This window comes from Mustela lutreola, chromosome 9, assembly GCF_030435805.1.
Source record: "Mustela lutreola isolate mMusLut2 chromosome 9, mMusLut2.pri, whole genome shotgun sequence".
Taxonomy (NCBI): Eukaryota; Metazoa; Chordata; class Mammalia; order Carnivora; family Mustelidae; genus Mustela; species Mustela lutreola.
In genome coordinates, this window is record NC_081298.1 from 38,326,942 (window position 1) to 38,344,710 (window position 17,769).

At 41.7% G+C, this 17,769-nt stretch overlaps 1 protein-coding gene and 1 pseudogene across 2 annotated transcripts in view; one reads left to right on the forward strand and one right to left on the reverse strand.

The window, feature by feature from the left end:
- Positions 1 to 743: 743 nt before the first annotated feature.
- LOC131808627 (U4 spliceosomal RNA) lies at positions 744 to 814 on the reverse strand (annotated as a pseudogene).
- Positions 815 to 12,362: 11,548 nt separating this feature from the next.
- Positions 12,363 to 17,769, forward strand: part of ISM1 (isthmin 1) — a 73,575-nt gene continuing 68,168 nt past the window's right edge. Inside the window, exon 1 of one of the 2 annotated variants that reach the window (XM_059134051.1) lies at positions 12,363 to 12,583. In XM_059134051.1, coding sequence (XP_058990034.1) covers positions 12,446 to 12,583 — 138 coding nt within the window. In that variant the 5' untranslated portion in view covers positions 12,363 to 12,445. Of the gene's footprint in view, positions 12,584 to 12,668; positions 12,809 to 17,769 lie in introns of those variants that run through there. The other variant, XM_059134052.1, reaches the window with a different exon arrangement.

The following is a 17,769-nucleotide window of genomic DNA, read 5'->3' on the forward strand; positions in this document are numbered from 1 at the left end:
TATGCTGGTGTTCTCCTCATGCCCCATCCCTGTCTACACCCTGTCCAAGGCACGATTCTGACATCCCAGACCCTTGGATTTGTTGTACCTCTTCTTGAGTTTCATATGAATAGAATCATAGAGAACGTGCTCTTTGGTATCTATTTTTCCATTAAACATTATGTCTGTGAAAAGTTTCTCTATTGTTACATACAGCAGGCAGCCATCAGCTCTTTTCCATTGATGATTAATATTCCATTGTGTGCCTATTTCAAATACTGTTTACCCATTCTAAAACTGATAGACATTTGGATTGTTCCCAGCTGTGGACTATTAGGAATAAAGCTGCTATGAATATCTTCACACATATGTTTTTCTGTGATTCTATTGCATGTATCTCTCTTAGTGATATTTCAAGTAGTATTTCTGTGATATAAGTATTCAAGAATAGAGGTTGGCTGAGTGCATTCTGATAGAATCATACAAGATAATACACTGCAGTCATTAAAAGTTTTCTTTTAGATGAGTTTTAATGGACATATTAAACATGGTTTCAATTATGTCTCCAAACTATATAAAAGCATCTAAATAGGTATGTAGGCTATGTGTGTTTGCATGTACATATATATGTATGTGTTTGGTGTGTATAAACAGGAAAGAACTGTATCAGAAGGCAAACAGTGATTTTTAGGTGATAGAAGTGTATATAATTGATTTAGTGTATAGAAGTGTATATAATTGATTTTCCTTTTTTATAATTTTCCACATTTTCAATTAGCAATAATCGCGCCTCGGATAAACCTCATTGGCTACGATACTGCCACTGCGCAAAGCTATATAATTTTCCACATTTTCAACAGCAAAAATATATGACTCTTCAAATTACAAAAGTGCTTAATAAAAAATTGAAAGTAACAAATCTACTCATTAGTAAAATCTTAGAATATAAATCTTATATTACATTTTTTGCAATACTTTCAAAAAATTAATATATTTACTTAACCTAAATGATATATAAAATCTTACCCCTACCACTACTGCTAATGAGTTGGGATTGGTATGGTCAGGCCAAGCCAACATCCTCCTATGTGATTCTGCCTAGACTATCCCATGAATCCAGCTTCTCATTAATATTATTATCTAATTGTACAATAACCAGGAAAAGCAACCATTCTAACACAAGAGAGAAAGAAGAGCAAGGAGAAGGCAATATCTTAGGGCTTCATTGATATACTAGAAGTACCAGATGAATCTTAATAAATAAATCATTATAAAGTACCTAGAAAATTAATATTATAATTTATCATGTTGTAATTGTGCATTATGTTGCAGAAATGAACTCTTTTATAATGACATATAGGCTTACTATGTTTCAAAATATGACCTAATATTTATTTACTATTCGACTTACAGTAAATATTTTTTATTTTAAATATTACCTTCTAAGAATGTAAATGTCTTATGCAGAAAGATCTTCATGACCTCAATTAAACCTACATTCTCATGTAATTTGGCACAAGAAATCATCTGAAAAATCTCAAGCAAAAAAGGAATCCGAGAAACAGAAAATCCTTCAGCTCCAAATATTTCCTTTTAAAATCTCTCTAGTCCAAGGGTTAGCAAATTACAGCCAGGCTGGTCTACTTTCTCTTTTTTTGTATGTTCCCTGTCTAAGAATGTTTTTTACATTTTTAAACAGGTATACTTTAAATAATTTTAAAAGTACATACGTTGGGGTGCCTGGGTGGCTCAGTGGGTTAAGCTGCTGCCTTCAGCTCAGGTCATGATCTCAGGTCCCTGGGATCGAGTCCAGCATCGGGCTCTCTGCTCAGCAGGGAGCCTGCTTCCTTCTCTCTCTTTCTCTCTCTGCCTGCCTCTCCATCTACTTGTGATCTCTCTCTGTCAAATAAATAAATAAAATCTTTTTTTTAAAAAAAGTATATATGTAATGTCCTTAATTTTTCTTCTTGTCCCACAAAGCTGAAAAATGTTTACTCTCTAACCCTTTATAGAAAAATGTATTGATACCTGCTCTTTCTAGCCCATCTGTGACACCATAAGTTTTTGTTTACATACTACTGAAAACAAGTGGTATTTTGGCAAAGATAATTCTATGTGAAAACAGCACTAAATCCTCAACATACCCATTTTGTTTTCCTTTTAAACTAGGAGTTCTCTATTTCCCAGCTGTTTTGCAGTTGGGTAGGGCCCGGAATGAGCTCTGGCCAATGGCTTTCTGAGCAAAGTTCCATATAAATTTTTTCTTTTCTCTTTTCACTGGATAAAGGTTCTAGAAAATGCATAGCCACTGAACAGAAGGTGTCTGACTCCCTTACTCAAAGGAAGTTTGCTCTTTAATACCAAAGTGTTGTGGTTTAAGTAAGCAATCACTTTTTTTGTGTTAAGTCACTGAACTTCAGGGAAGGGAATGTTTGTTATAGGAGCTGGTGTTACTTGCCCTGACTAATACATCTATAGGAAATTTTTCAATATTGTTGTGCCAGATATCACCATCGCATATTGTTTACAAACACACACATGCACACACACACACATGAAAGAGTGAGAACAGTTTATCCTTCAGGCTTTGTGAGTAATCAAAACATCCCTTTAAAGTATTATTTGATTGTCACATCCCCAACAAATAAAATCTTTATTCCCAAACACTACTTTCTGTTCATCACTCGTGGATAAGACAACTACAGTTTCAGAACTAAGTTAGACACCAGGTAAATAAAGGAAAATCCCGACCTTTGTAAAATAACAGTCATCCCAAATTTGAGCTCCAGAAATATATAAACAAGCTCTTTCATGCTTATTCTTCCAAGGGGCTATTTCTCATCTAACTTTCATCATCCTGTTTAGAGTTTACCAAATGAGAATCTTCAGATTTCAGCTTAGACACATCTGGCTCACAAATGAGGCACCACACCCCCAAATATTGTGAAATCCTTGCCATAAGCCTTGGTGATGAGATCTTGTGTTTATTAGTAAAGATGTGAGAAGCAGTCGGTCTTAAAGCTGTTTTGCATGGAGACATCTCTGATGTGGCATCTTAAAGCTGTCAGTCTGCTCTTTCTCTGCTGAGGACCAGCTGTCTCATTCCTTTCTAAATGCAAATTTACCAGTTTTAACTTTCTTTCAGGTATAACTTCACCGGGGATTGTTGAAAAGATTATTTCCAAAACTCCTCAATTGTTTAAAAAAAAAAGAGAGAGAGTATATTTCTAGCCTGTTGGGTTTTTTCTTCATATGACTGAGCTCTTTTTAACCTCTCTTTGCATTTGAAAAAAAATGTGACACAAAAGTTAATGTATTTATTATTTTTAAATCACTGAAATCAGTTGTGAGTAATAAAAATGTATTTTGCTTTTGTCTTACACCAGGTCTGGCTTGCTACACCCCTCCCCCCAAAAGAGATTGAAGTGAAACGTTTACAAATGAATTGATAATGACTTCTGATAAGCCCAAACAAAAAAATAACTGATTCATACAAGAAAGTCACCCTCTAATATGTTCGCAGCCCACTGCCCAGTGGTGACTGGACAAGGCTGACAAACAACTTAGAACAAATGCCATAGGTTCCTGGGAGATCAGATAAATTTGTATATTTTCTCTCTTTCCACATTAAAAAAAATAGAACCCACCAACATATCCTCAGTCAAGAATTAATCTCACTTAACCTCACAAAACTGTTTCGAGATCTTTGCACCTTGGAAGAGATTCCCAAACTGGGCAAATGCACTTCATGGGCTTCATGGTCTTTATGGGCCCTGTGGTGTAATGTGCTAAGAACACACCATCCAGGTAAGTTTTCCTGCCCAAAGTGCATAATCTAAAATTAATTTTTGAAAACCAATCAGGCAAGTATAAACTGAAGGTCATTTGGTAAAGTCAATTGGCCTAGCCTTTTTAAATGTGTTAATGACCCGAAAGACCAAAAGAAAAGGGGACTGGGGACTGTTCAAGACAGATGTAAAGAGACATGACAATGGCAATGAAATGCAGTGAGCAATTCTCACCTGAATCCTGGATCAAAAAAAAAAAAAAAAAAAAAAAACGTATAAATGATATGGTAGGGACAGTAAGAAAATGTTGAATAAGGATTGCAAATTAGATAAGATGATTGTATCAGTGGTAAATGTCCTAAGCAAAATTATACTGTGATGATGTAGCAGAAAATCTCTTCATTTTTAGGAGATATATGCTGACATGTTTAGGGTGAAGGATTATGTCCGACAGCTTTTTCTATATTACAAAACTGCCACACAACAGCAACTATTTATTTAGCTCATTATTCTGTTTAGGCTGGGCTCAGATGCATGCTTCCTGTTATCTTCATTGGGTCCCCTTACGTGTGTGTACGATCAGTGACAGGTCAGTTACGTGGCTCTGCTTCTGGGGATATGCTGGGTGTTGGGTGGGGTGACTAGGACCCTTTCTCTTTTCCTCCAGCAGCCTAATCCTTTTTTTTTCACATGGCAGTGATAAAGCTCCAAGACAGACACCAAGAGAGAGGAAGCATATGAGTCTTCTTGAGGTCCAACCAGAGACCTAGCACAACACCTGTCACCACCCCTCCACCCCGTACTCCCCCCCCCCCGCCACCCCCAGTAGCTGCTAGTTACTCAACACCAATCACAGGGCCAGCATGGTGGAGGGAAGATGTCTCCACATTGTGATGGGAGAAGCTACAAAGTCGTATTGTGAAGGGCCTGGGTACAGTGAAGGAAAAACTGATCATCTGTGCAATTTACCACATGGATGTCTGGTGTTCATTCAATTATACATGTAAACTTTTCTAGACGTTTGAAATTTTTCAAAATAAAAAGTTGAGGAGAGGGATAGAAGATAGCACAAGAAGCCAGATCCCAAAGAAAATATGTTGTAAAATTCAATTTGTATTAATGTTTCAAAGGCAATTCAAATGTATGGTGATAAAAGTCAGAACACTGGTAACATTTGGGTAATCAGCCTCTGGGGTGTTGGTAATCGACTGTTTCTTGATCTGGGTAGTAATAATTCCCCTGAGCTATACACTTAGGATATGTACTCTCTTCTATGTGTATGTCATACTTTCATTTTTTAAAGTTTCCTTTGAAAAACAGAACATTGGTCTTAGGGCCATGGACCCTAATTCTGCCACCAAGTCTCTTTGCAGTATTGACAATGTCTACTTAATTCTCTGGACCTCAGTTTCCTCATCTAGAAAAGGAAGCTGGATACTGAATTCTAAGCTCCCCTTCCAACATCCAGACTCTGAGATTCAGCTCTGAATCACTCACTTCCTGCTCAGAAATTGTCAGAAGTTTAAATATATATATATATATATATTTAAAAATATATTTAAATATATTTATATTATTTATTTATATTATTTTTTATTTATTTAATATATACTTATTTAATTTATATATATTTAAATATATAATATATGTGTTTAATATATATTATATGTAATATAATATATGTAATATATGTATGATATATGTAATATAATATATATTAAATTTATATATAATTTATAATAGATATTAATAAATTATATATAAATTTAATATATATTATAAGTATATAAGTATATACTTATAAGTATAATATAATGATTTAATATATATTAAATAAATATTTATTTATAAATAATATTTATATAAATAATAATAAATCATAATATTTATATAAATAATGTTTATAAATAAATATTTATTTAATATATATTAAATTATTAAATATATTATATTATATATTATAAATAAATAATATATTGTATATAATATATGTTAAATATTATTTAACTTATATATAATATATATTATATAAATTTAATATACATTTATTTAAATAAACATTTATTTAATATATATTAAATTATTAAATATATTATTATATATGATATTATATAACATATAATGTATATATTAGATATAAATATTAAATACACACACACACACACACCCCTCCTTATAATACTGAAGCCCTTTTCTCTTCCAGGTATAGCATGTCCCTGAGATTTTATTTTGCCTCCCAGAATTTGCACAGAAATAATTATAGCAAAGCAAAGGCAATAAATGGGTCTTTTAAAAACACAGATGAGAGCTACAAGGGCTCACTATTTTGCGGAAGATGTCATACTTTAGTAGCACACTAGGAATGCAATAAAGGACTGACCCTGCCACATAAGGAAGAACCATCATAAACCTTTTCAAAAAGCCAATCCAATCTCCCCACTGCTCTAGCTCATGCCTGGGAAGGACAGCCCTCACTTGGGAATGCAGTTTCTGGGCTTCCTCAAAAGGTCATGCACTCAGTAGTCTCAGGTTCTTTGTACATTTAGGGGCTCTTGGGGTGAAGTAGAGAGCGCCACAAGAATACCCTCAGTCTTGACATGTTTTGCGTGCTTGTGTGTGTGTTGGAGCATCAGGAAGCAGAATGTTGCCAGAGGTCCAGGTGTCCCATAAGCCTAGCTGTTGCTTCAGGGAGTGGAGGCCCTGGGGGTCCCTCTGAGCCTCTGAGGGTGGTGATTTTCTCACTTTTGAGCACTGTGACCCCCTCATAGTTCAAAGGACTCTAATGGAACAACACTTTGCACTTTTCGTTTGTTTGTGTTTCCTTGAGAGCTTAGGGTTTACCTCAGAGCCTTTCAGCTAGTTACAAATTTCAGCAGTTTTCTAAAAGCTACATCCATTGAACAAATATTTATGGAGCATCTGTGATGTAAATTGGGAAGTGAGTGACACAGAGAAGCTCTCTGCTCTTATGGACATAATATGCTGTCCTTCATCTAGGAGAGAGAGAGACCTGGGACTATTCACCCTGCCCTGCTGTGGAAGTGATCGTTGAACTTCGCAACATCCCTAGAGCAGCCATTCTCAGCTCCAAATTACAGATGAGGGAAACTGAGACTCAGGGAAGTATAATAACTTGCCCAAGAGGTTACACGGCTAGAAGAATCCATCTGCCCCCACCTTGCTGTGATTCCTTCATCAACAGCACCTGAGAGGAGGTGGTGCGATGTTCCAATCTCTCATAACAGGGATTGGCAAACCAAGTCATGTGGTCCAGCTGTCTGTTGTGTGCACCAAGTTTCACGAAAACACAGCCACACCCATTTGTTCATGGACTTTCTTTGGCTGCTCTCCTACTACAACAGGAGGTTTGAGTAGTTGCAACAGAAATCGTATAGCCTACAAAGTTTGTTATCTAGCCCTTGAAAGGAATGATTTTCCCCCACCCCTTTATTAGTGAAGATAGTAAAAACTCCTGTAACAAACCCCCATATTTTAGTGGTTTAACACATTTTTTCAATTTTATTTTTCAGTCACATAAAAGCCTAGCCAGGGTGTTCTGGGCATAGTCAGGGGTGGGGTAAGGGCTCTGCTCCAGGGATCCAGGCTGATCATTATTCTAAGATCATCCTGGGCAGACACATTCAGCCAGCAGGCCAGGAAAAAGAGACAGGATCTTGCATAGGAGACTTCTATGGGCTAAACATGGAAGAAGCTCACACATCACTTCCACATTCTATTGGCCAGAATTCAGTCATGTGACTGAATCTGAGTCCAGAGGATAGTGGGAAATGTAGTCTACTGGTATATTTGAAAAGAAACAATTTTGGTAAACACCTAATAGCTTCCACTGCAATCCCTAAATGCTAATCATTCTTACACCCAGTAAGTCTCTGGTTTTGACTTCTCTCAGTATGCATGTGCTTCATTTCTTTTTAAGTGAGCCCTTACCTTTCTGAGCTACAAACTGAAAGATGTAAAGTGTCAGTGAAATGATACGGTGTCATGGATTTGCTTCAGAATAATCTGAGAGGGACGAAGTACATGAAAATATAAAATGAAATAAGATTGGCCATGAGTTTTGTTGAAGTGGGGTTCTGGGTATGCAAGGATTCATTGTATTATTCTCTTTACTCTTGTATATATTTAAGTTTTTCCCTAAGAAAAACATTATTTTTAAGATTACTAATACAAGAGGCGCCTGGGTGGCTCAATCGTTAAGTGTCTGCCTTCGGCTCCGGTCATGATCCCAGGGTCCTGGGATCGAGCCCCAAATTGGGTTCCCTGCTCTGTGGGAAGCCTGCTTCTCCCTCTCCCACACCCCCCAGCTTGTGTTCCCTCTCTCGCTGTCTCTCTCTCTCTCTCTGTCAAATAAATAAATAGCTCTTTTAAAAAAAATTACTAATACATTTCTTTACTGTCTTGCAACAGTTTTCAGTAAGGAAAAAAAAAAAGGAACAACAATAAAATCCTGTCACAATAAACCACAAGATTCTCCTCAACAATATTTGCAAGGTGTTCTGGCTTGTTGTTGATTTCTCTTATTTTCTCCAAATATTCCAGTCAAATAAGCTTGTCTGCAAAAGAAACAGACCAAGAATACAAGATGAAATCTATGAGAAAGTAGTACAATCAAAAGACAGAAGAGTTCATATTTATAGGTCAGCCGCCTATAGTAGGAATACTTTAAGGAGAGTGAACTTATTAAGTAAAGTCTATATAAAGACCACATTTATTACAGTCATTAAACGAACACTGGTGGAGCAACTACTCCATGCAAAGCATTATGCTCAGGTCTGGAAATATAATGATCATGAGACAGATGTCCCTGTCTTGCAGCTAATATAAGTTGCTATAGCAAACATCCCTAAGTCACAATGGTTTTGAACAACAAAGTTTTACTTCTCATTATGCACAGTTAAATGCAGACACCTTTGGTCCCATACCTCCCTTTTGAACAGTAACTCAGAGATTTGGGCTCCTTCCACCTAGAGTCCTTTTTTTATGTAGAAAGGAAAAATAGAGTGTGTATAGACATTCTAGGGCCAGACCTGGAAATACCAGAGCTCTTCACAGCCCACCTGGACCCAATGTCGCTTGAACATGTTCTCTGTGAACCCAGAAAGAGAACTGTATGCTGGAAGTGGGGAGGGGACATGTGCTCTGAAATGTTCTACTAAAGATGGTGATCCAGGTCTGGTGAGAAAGCAGATATGCAAACAGACACATTCTACTAGGGCAAAGTAGATCGATAATAAAGGTATGGGGTATCTTGGTCGGTTAAGCAGCCAACTCCTGATTTTGGCTCAGGTCATGATCTCAGGGTTGTGAGATGAGGCCACGAGTTGGGCTCTTGTTCAGCGCAGTCTGCTTCAGATTCTCTCTCCCTCTCCATCTGTCCTTCCCCCCACTCACACTCTCTTTCTCTCTCTCAAATAAAGAAAATCTATTATAATAGTAATAATAATAATAACAACAAGATATGAATAAATTGTTCTCTGAAAAAGGAGGTAGGATTTTTAAAAACTTTCATTAGCAATTGGTCCAATTCCATAAAAGTGCTTGCAACCAAATTTGTTTTGGCTATTAAATTTCTAATTCCTTTTCCACAAAAATTATAATCCAGTTTTCCCTAACCCCTAAAATGCAGCCTGGCTTGGCAACTTTAGTCACAGAGTATGGACTTTCATCAATACTGATTATGTGCCATTACTAGAACATAAACTCACCTGGAATTTGGATCTCACAGCGTGAAAGGGTTTTAATAGGATTCATTCATACATTTGTTCAACATTTTATAAAGACTTCTGTCCCCAAAATTCAATTTACAATTTTTACAACATTTCACAAAGGCTTTGATCTCCAACTCGCCCTTTACAAATTTACAAGAATGTACACTCACTGCAAGGATTTCTTTCCAGAATTTTTTTTAAAGTTATTTTTCCTTAGGATCCAAAAATGTTAATTTTAGACGAGAGGAGAGGCAATTGAGGCTCACATGTGGGGACTGTATGTGATGGAAATACAGGACACAGCAGCCTGGATTCTAATTTAGACCAGCCTGCCTCAGGCAATAGGAAAGTCATTTGTCCCTGTGCACCCACATCATATAATATGGCACAACTGGGGTTTAGAGCCAGGCTTAAACTCTCTTTGCCTTCAGGATTCTAGTTTGCCATCTTAATTTATATATTTCATCATTGTGCTGATTCTCCCGCCCTCCACCCCTTTCCAAGTGACTCTAATTAGAAAACACACAGGAGGATCCTTGTGGGGTCTGAAAACTGCTGGGATCCCCTCTTTGATCTCCCATCTGAACTGCGGACGGTCTATTGTTTCAAATTCTCCCCCAGAGCTTTGGCTGACAATTATTTGACATTTCAGAGCCCAGAGATTTCAATGAGATGCCTGACGGGACTGGTCGCCTAAAAATCCAAAGCAAGCACTCCCTCCAAACATCTCCCCTTTCTCCCCCTGCAACCCTTCCCCAAAGTACAGAAAAGGGAAAGATACCGAGTGCTTTATAAACAGCTGCCAATTCATTAATAAAATGTTAGGGCTGGTTAGAATTTTGAAAATGCTCACAGCATCTCCTAAGCGGCAACTAGCCTCAGCCCTTCCTTTCCCGGACACAGATTAAAACGCAACCATTACACCCTATCTTGACCACTGCTATTTAAATTCTGCAAAATGTCACGGTGACCTGAGGAACTTTTTGGACTGATGAAGGGTTTCTTGTCTTAATTTGGGTAAGACTCCGCTGACGTGCCTTGCGTAAAGATGTGAAGTCGGAAGGTAGTTGACTTTAGAATCTTAAGTTTGTAGGGCGGAGAGAAAGGCGTGCGGGCGAAAAAGGTTTATTTAATTTTGGTCACCTAAGCTAGATTCGGGAGGATCAGCCCCAGGGAACCGGAGCCTCAGAAGCGAGGTAGGTTTGGAAATTTGCAAAACGTACGTGTGCGAACGCCTAGGCGGAGGGCTCCACACACTGGGAGGGACCGGCTGGGCGGGCACAGGGAAGGAGGGAAGGAGGAAACCCGGTAGGAGGCGGGGGAAGCGGGATATAAAAGGCCCCAGCCGTGCATTGCGCTCACCACTCTGAGCCACTCGGGAAGGCGGGAGCCAGACCCTGATCGAAAGGGAGGGAAAAGCGCGCTGCCACTGCGGTTATCCGAGCCTGCCACCGGACCCACTTCGATCTCGCATCCGAGGCTAGGACTCCGCGCCCTCTGCTCAACCCTGGAGCCCTTCCACTCGCCCAAGGCCCCCAGCAAGGCATGAACGGCGCGCGGGAGCCCGAGGCTGCAGCGCGGTCATGAGGCGGTGGCCCGGGAGCTGCGGCTGTGCGACGGCAGCCCCTAGGTCCCCTCCGGGAGCAGCGCCTCCGGGATGAGCCCCTCGACGCGTGACTGCCTGAGCTGAGATTGACCCCTAGTGCCCCAACTACGTCCTGCGCGCCTGAGCCGCGCGTTCCTGGCTCCAGAAGCTTCCAGCCGAGCCACCTGCGCGCTCGACCGGACCCACACCCACGTCTCACTTCCCAAGCTCTACCCGGCGCCGCGGGCGCGTGAAGAGCTGCTCAGGGAGTTGCGGCCCCCAGTCCAGGACCAAGTGTCAAGACCCTTCTGGAACGACACTTTATTATTCCCCTCGTACACACGCACGGCAGTTTCTTGGCAAGGGGCGCACAGTGGCAGACACCTGGCTTGTCCTTCACCCTCTCGGTTCTCCATCACCACAACTCCTAACTCCACTTTGTCAATAAAGATTTCCAAACTCGCCCAGGCACCCCACCCACCCACAGCCCCGAGCCTCAGTACGCACAAGGTCTGCCCTCGCCCGCTACAGCGACCTCGGCAGCAGTGCGCGCACTTGGCGCAGCCCGGCAGGCGGACGCCGACCCCGGAGGGGCACCCGGGTCACCTCCAAACAGTGACAGCCCCTGTGCACGCGGGGCCCCCATCTGGAGTCGGCTCACCCTAGGACTTGGCGGCTGGGCGGCGTGGCCCGCGGCCCGAAGGAGCGCGGGGAGGAGGGGAGGTGGCTCGTCGGGTGAGTGGCTCCGGGCGGCAAGGGCGGGGGAGCCAAGCGTGGAGGTAACTCCGGGCCGCCACTGAAGCCCTCCTCCTCATTCTCCTCCTCCTCCTCCTTCTCCTCCTCCTCCTCCTCCCCGCGCTCCTCTGGCGGCCGCTCCCGCTCCAGCTGCGGCGCCGCGGCCACATCTGGGGCGCCCATGTGCGCTCGGGGGCTCGGCTGCGCCCGCCCCGCCGCCGCCCCCGCTGCCCCCGCTGCCCCCTGCTCGCAGGGTGGTCCCCGGCCCAGCCCGGGTCCCGGGCTGCCCCCCGTCCCCGCCGCCGCCGTCGCCGCCGCCACCGGGGAGCGCCGGGGTTTGCTCCGCAGCCGGCTTGGACGCCCCCGGCCCCGCGGTGGCTCCGCCGTGGTGCGGCGGCGGCGGCGGCGGCGGCGGTGGCGGTGGCTCCTGCTCCCCCGGCCCGGCGCGCCCCGCTGAGCCTAGCGCCAGCCCCGCGGGCCCGGGGAGCGGGGCCCCGGCAGGGGCCGAGGCGGGAGCCGCGCTGCCGGGCTCCCGGGCTCCAACTCCTCCTCCCCCGGCGCCGCCGCCGCCGCCGCCGCTGCCGCCGCCGCCCGCCGCGCCGGGTCCTAAAGCCGCGCGTCTTAAGAGGATGGTGCGCCTGGCAGCGGAGCTGCTGCTGCTGCTGGGGCTGCTGCTGCTTACGCTGCACATCACTGTGCTGCGCGGTTCGGGAGCCGCTGACGGGCCGGACGCGGCCGCGGGCAACGCCAGCCGGACCCAGCTGCAGGTGAGTGCGCCGCCAGAGAGGGGCGCGCGTGGCTGCGGGGCCCAGGGTGGCGGGGTGCTGAGTTAGCACCCGCTGCATGCGTGGAGGCGGGTCCCCCGCCTCACCAAAGAGCAAATGTTTGGGCAGCAGCCGGGCGGGGGCAACCTGTCTCAGGCAGAGGCAGAGCGGGGGTAAGTGCCTGGAGGCTGAACCCTGCGTCGAGGTCTGGCAGACGCTCTCCTTCAGGTCTGTCACAGGTCGGGTACCTGGGGGGCGAGGCTTGGGATGCGCAGAGGAGGTGTGGAGTGTGTGTGTGTTGGCGTTAGGGGGCTGCCAGTCTCTGGTTGCCCTTTAGAGGCTGATTAATGTTACTCTGGGGGAGAGGGGACGACAGGGTTGGAGAGGCTTAACTAAGGGTAATATCCCCAACGTAGGTTTGAGAGGAAGAACCTCAGTGAGTCCGCCCTTTGGGAAAGTAACGCCAAAGATCAGGAACTAATTTCCCGAGGAGAATGGCCAGACACCCTCTGTCTGCCCAGGCAGTCCACGTGCCTCCCGTGTACGTCCCCAGCCTTTCAGAGGGCGCGGAGTCAAGCCACCTGTCGTGCTTGGGGCCGGGTCACCTGGGGCTTTCAGATGTCTAGTAAAGCCTTCCAGCGTTCTGCTCCTGTTGAGGGTCGCTTTAGGAACGGGATTCTGATGATCCGTTCAGCTCCAAGGAAGGGCGACGGTGGAGGAGGTGGGGGTCGCCTTTAGGGAGGGGAGAAGGGGCTTCAGACACAAGGTCAATTATCGCTTCCGAATGAAGGATTGCTCAGGTAGGAATTTCCTGCCGCTGTCTTGGAAGACGCTTTTCCTTGAGTCTAAGGGTGTTAGCAGTTGTCAACTTGGGACATGGGTAGAAATCAAAAAGGATTTTCCCAAGAAGCAGTGGGAATTTTCTGACTCCTAAAATCTCTTCCTCAAACCAGCCTCTCCAAAACTCTTTACTCTGCAATGTCCAGATAAGTATTATTCATTGTTCCCAAGGGCTTTACAATCATTGCCCCAACTAATTCCTTTTTTTTTACGTTTTGTGTAATTTTTGTGAAGAGTTCTGTTAAAGAGAGAATTCACTTAAATAGTTCCATAGTGCTTACTGTGTGCCACTGCATTAAGCGCTTTATAGAATTTCAATGATTTAATGAAGTTCTATCCTGTAAATATGCCCCCTTTGCAGATGCAAAAACTGAGGCACAAAAGAGATTAGGAAATTTGCCAACATTCATACACTCCAAATTCTTGATTAAATTATACCAAGTTTTCTCTCTGCCAGGGTGTCATAGACTAAAGCAAGGTGATCCTTGCACGCAAATGCCAAACCAGGAGTGGAAAAACATACACCCCAGAGCTTGCAGTTCTTTTAAAAATTGGGGACATTTCTGAAAATGTCAATTCCCATGGGCCAACAGGAACAATGACAGGCTGATAGGATTCCTCTGGGGAAACTGAAGAGAAGAGATGCCTATTCTTTAGACTATGGTACATCTAGCAGTCTAACACTGTAGACATCATTCTTAATATTTTCAAGATTTCTGGAAGTCATATTTTATACATGATGCTTTCTTTCCTCATGGGCTCATGAAAAGCTGTAAAAATGGTGTTCTATGGAAAAGTAAATTTGGCAGATTTCTTTATGAGGTGTTTGCTATCATTAGAATAACCTGGGGTTGGCCTTTTCTGCCTGAACAGTAAGGTAATGAGAGAAGCAGCTGGTGGAAGTGGCAACTGCAAAGGGGAAGTGGATTAAATTCTCAAAAGGGCCTTTGGCTGAAGAACTTCCCCAAGAGGGCAAAAGAAATGGGGGATCTAGAAGGAGTAATGGTCCTAGGAATATCTTGGGTCCCAAGGAGCTGCTAATCCCCCGTTTCAGCTTATCTTGTAATAGTGTTTGGTTATTTGGTCTACTCTATGCACTGATCCAGGCAGAATGATGAGTTTAACAGTTTGGTTCATAACTTTATTCTCTTTTGTAATTTGTTATTATAAAAGTTTTATATTCTTCCTGACTAAAGTTATTTCTTTGGCTCTCTAAAGATACTACGATTCAAATGGAGAAAGAGAGTATGTTCCACCAAGTGAGAAGGTCTGCAAAAGACATTTATTAGTATGTTGTTTTCAGCCCTGGAAATGTAATTCACTACTAGCAGGTGCATTTAAAAACAAAACTGGGGACACTATATTCTTCCTGTTTATTGGGCATATTTAACCCATATTAAGTCCCATTTGAGTTTGTTGGCTCTGGGATATTTTATTTAATTTTTATTTTATTTTATTTTGGCTCTGTGATATTTTGAGTTGCTAAACTCATTTTTTGTAGCCTGGAAGTTAACCAATCCTTATACTACCTTATTTATTTGTTATTACCGCTTAAAATATTCTAAAATACAAGGTTGCAGTTAGAAATGCACAATGGTTGGTTTATTTACCCAACAGTAGGGTATTTGGGATCTTTTAAAAGAGATACTCCCTTATTTAAGATCTGGTGGTTTGGACATATCAAGGACACCCAATAAAATAGTAGTAAGAATAACAACAATAATAGCTAAGATTTCTCAAGTGTCTTTTATGTGTCAGGCACTGTTCTTAACACTTTACGTATATCAACAAAAGTCTTGTGAATCAGGCACTATCGCTATCCCAGATTCAAATGAAAACATTGATGTTAGGTAACTTGTCCAGGGGTGCACAGCTAGAAGCTGCTTAATTTGTTTTTGTTACTTTATAGTGAAAAATCTTTGAAGATATTTGTATTCCAAGTTCTTAGCAAAGTCGTCATGCTGGCTGTAAGACAGAGAAGGCCTTTTAACAATTTAAATTTTCAAACACATCTTGACAGTCTTATTGTGTTAAATAGGAATATACATATTTATATATATATACACATACATTGATAACATTATATATACATACTCACACATATATATAAACATGATCTAACACGATCTGGGGGGTAGTTTCAACATACTAGAGGATACATTCTTTTTTTTAGCTCTGTGACTATCCCCATACTGTAGGTACGCTGTTAGGAGGTGGCAGTAAAATGCTTTGAGCATGCCATAATGTGGCTCATGAAAACAATGTCAGTCTGCGTACTGCTTTCAGTATTTTAAAATATCTTATAAGAAATTGTCCAGTTGTCTGCAACAGCTGCATAAAAATGCACAAAAAACTTTAACTTTTTTCACTTTTGAATAAAATCTTATCTCCATTGAAATGAGTGTGTCATGTTAATCAGAAACTCAGATTAGTTCTTTCATGTCTTTAATTGATAATAGTAATAAAACAATTACATATAATGAAAGCAGTCTGGAAGATAGAGCATTCTAAAATATAGAATCCACAACAATAATAATTATTACTATAATATAATAATAATTATAATATAATATAATAAAATAATAATATGATATTATTATTATACCTCTTTATGGCTGCCTCTCTACTAATCTCAGTCAAATTTAAAACCATGAATTTCTGCCAATTTTAAATAATAAAGCTAAAATTTGTTAAGACAGTGAGATAGAAGCAAGTATTATAAACCACAAAATTGATATTTTTATAATATCATAATGGCAAACCAAGCTCTGAAATGTAATTCAATGTCTTTGTTCTCTGCATCCTAACTACCATCTTTAAGAGCTTTCTTCCTTTATCCCTCTACTTGCCTTCAATAAAACAGCTTAGCTTCTCACTGCTTTTTTTTTTTTTTAAGATTTTATTTATTTATTTGACAGAGATCACAAGTAGGCAGAGAGGCAGGCAGAGAGAGGGAGAGAAGCAGGCTCCCTGCTTCCCTGGGATCAGGGCCCAAGCCAAAGTCAGAGGCTTTTAACCCTCTGAGGCACCGGGCATCCCTACTGCTTGCATCACTGCTTCTGATGCAAGAGGTCACCTGAGCTATTTATAGCAGTAGAAGCAAAAGGCACATTTATTTGTACTTAATACAAGTAAGTTTCCTTGCAATGGTTCTGTGGGATTGACAGTTTTTCTATAGCCTTTTCATAGGTGAGGAAATTGAGGCCTGGAGAGATTTGTGTAACTTGCCCAAGGCCACGCAGCTGTGAACAGGGCCAGGATTCAGACGCAGGCAGGTGGATTGTGGAGCCCACGTTCCTTTTCCAGTTCCTCAGCAGGACTCCCAGCTCTGATTCAGGTCAACAAGCATTGTCTTTCTTGTTTTGTGACTTGCCTGCCCATATTCCAACCAGGGTATTTGCTCTTATCCCTGGAATTCTTTATAAACTATAGATGACTGTCCCACTTAGCTATTATACATAACAAACCACCCCAATGTTTAGTGGCTAAAAACGAGCATTATTTTATTAGTTCATCGGTTTGTGTGTCAGCAACTTGCTCTGGGCTCAGCAGGGTAGTTCTACTGAACTTACCCAGAATTATAGCTGTGGCTGTAGCCTTGTGTTGGCTTGACATGAGCTTGATAGTCCAAGATGATGTCACTCATATGTCTGATGGTTGATGCTGGCTGTCACCTAGGCTCTCTCTCAGGTCTTTCATCTTCAAGGAAGCTAGCTTTCATGGCTTTACATGGTGGCCACAAGAGAGTAAAAGCAGAAATTACAAGACCTCTTGATGAACTTGTACAACTTCATCTACATTCTGTTGGCCAAACAAATCAATGGGTTAGTTCAGAGTCTAGGGGACGGGAAATAGACTCTTCTTAACTGGAAGACCAACAAAATAACATTGTAAAGGAGCACGTGTATGGGGCTGGGAGGAATTATTGTGGCCATCTTTTGCAAAATCTCTACCATATTGATCTTTTGTCTCATAGGGTTTGTAAATGTTTAGACCAATCTTGCACTCATCTTTTAATATTGTTTCCACTGCCTTTGGCCATGCAAAAACTTTCTGTTTTAAATATAAACAACTCTGAATCATCTCCCCTATGACTTTTGGTTTTCTTGCCTTACTTAAGAAAGAGTTCCTCAAATAGAGATTGTCAAAATCTTTAAACAGATTTTGTTCTAACAGTTCTATAGTTTTCATTGTTGTCGATGTTGCTGTTGTTTAGAACTACAATTTACTTTGGTGTTATTTGTGGGTTTAAGGTCCATTTACTTATTTATTGTGGGTTTAAGGTTTAAGATAAAGATATAGCAAGATATAACTCTGTTTTTTGTCCAAATGAATAGCCACTACTTGTC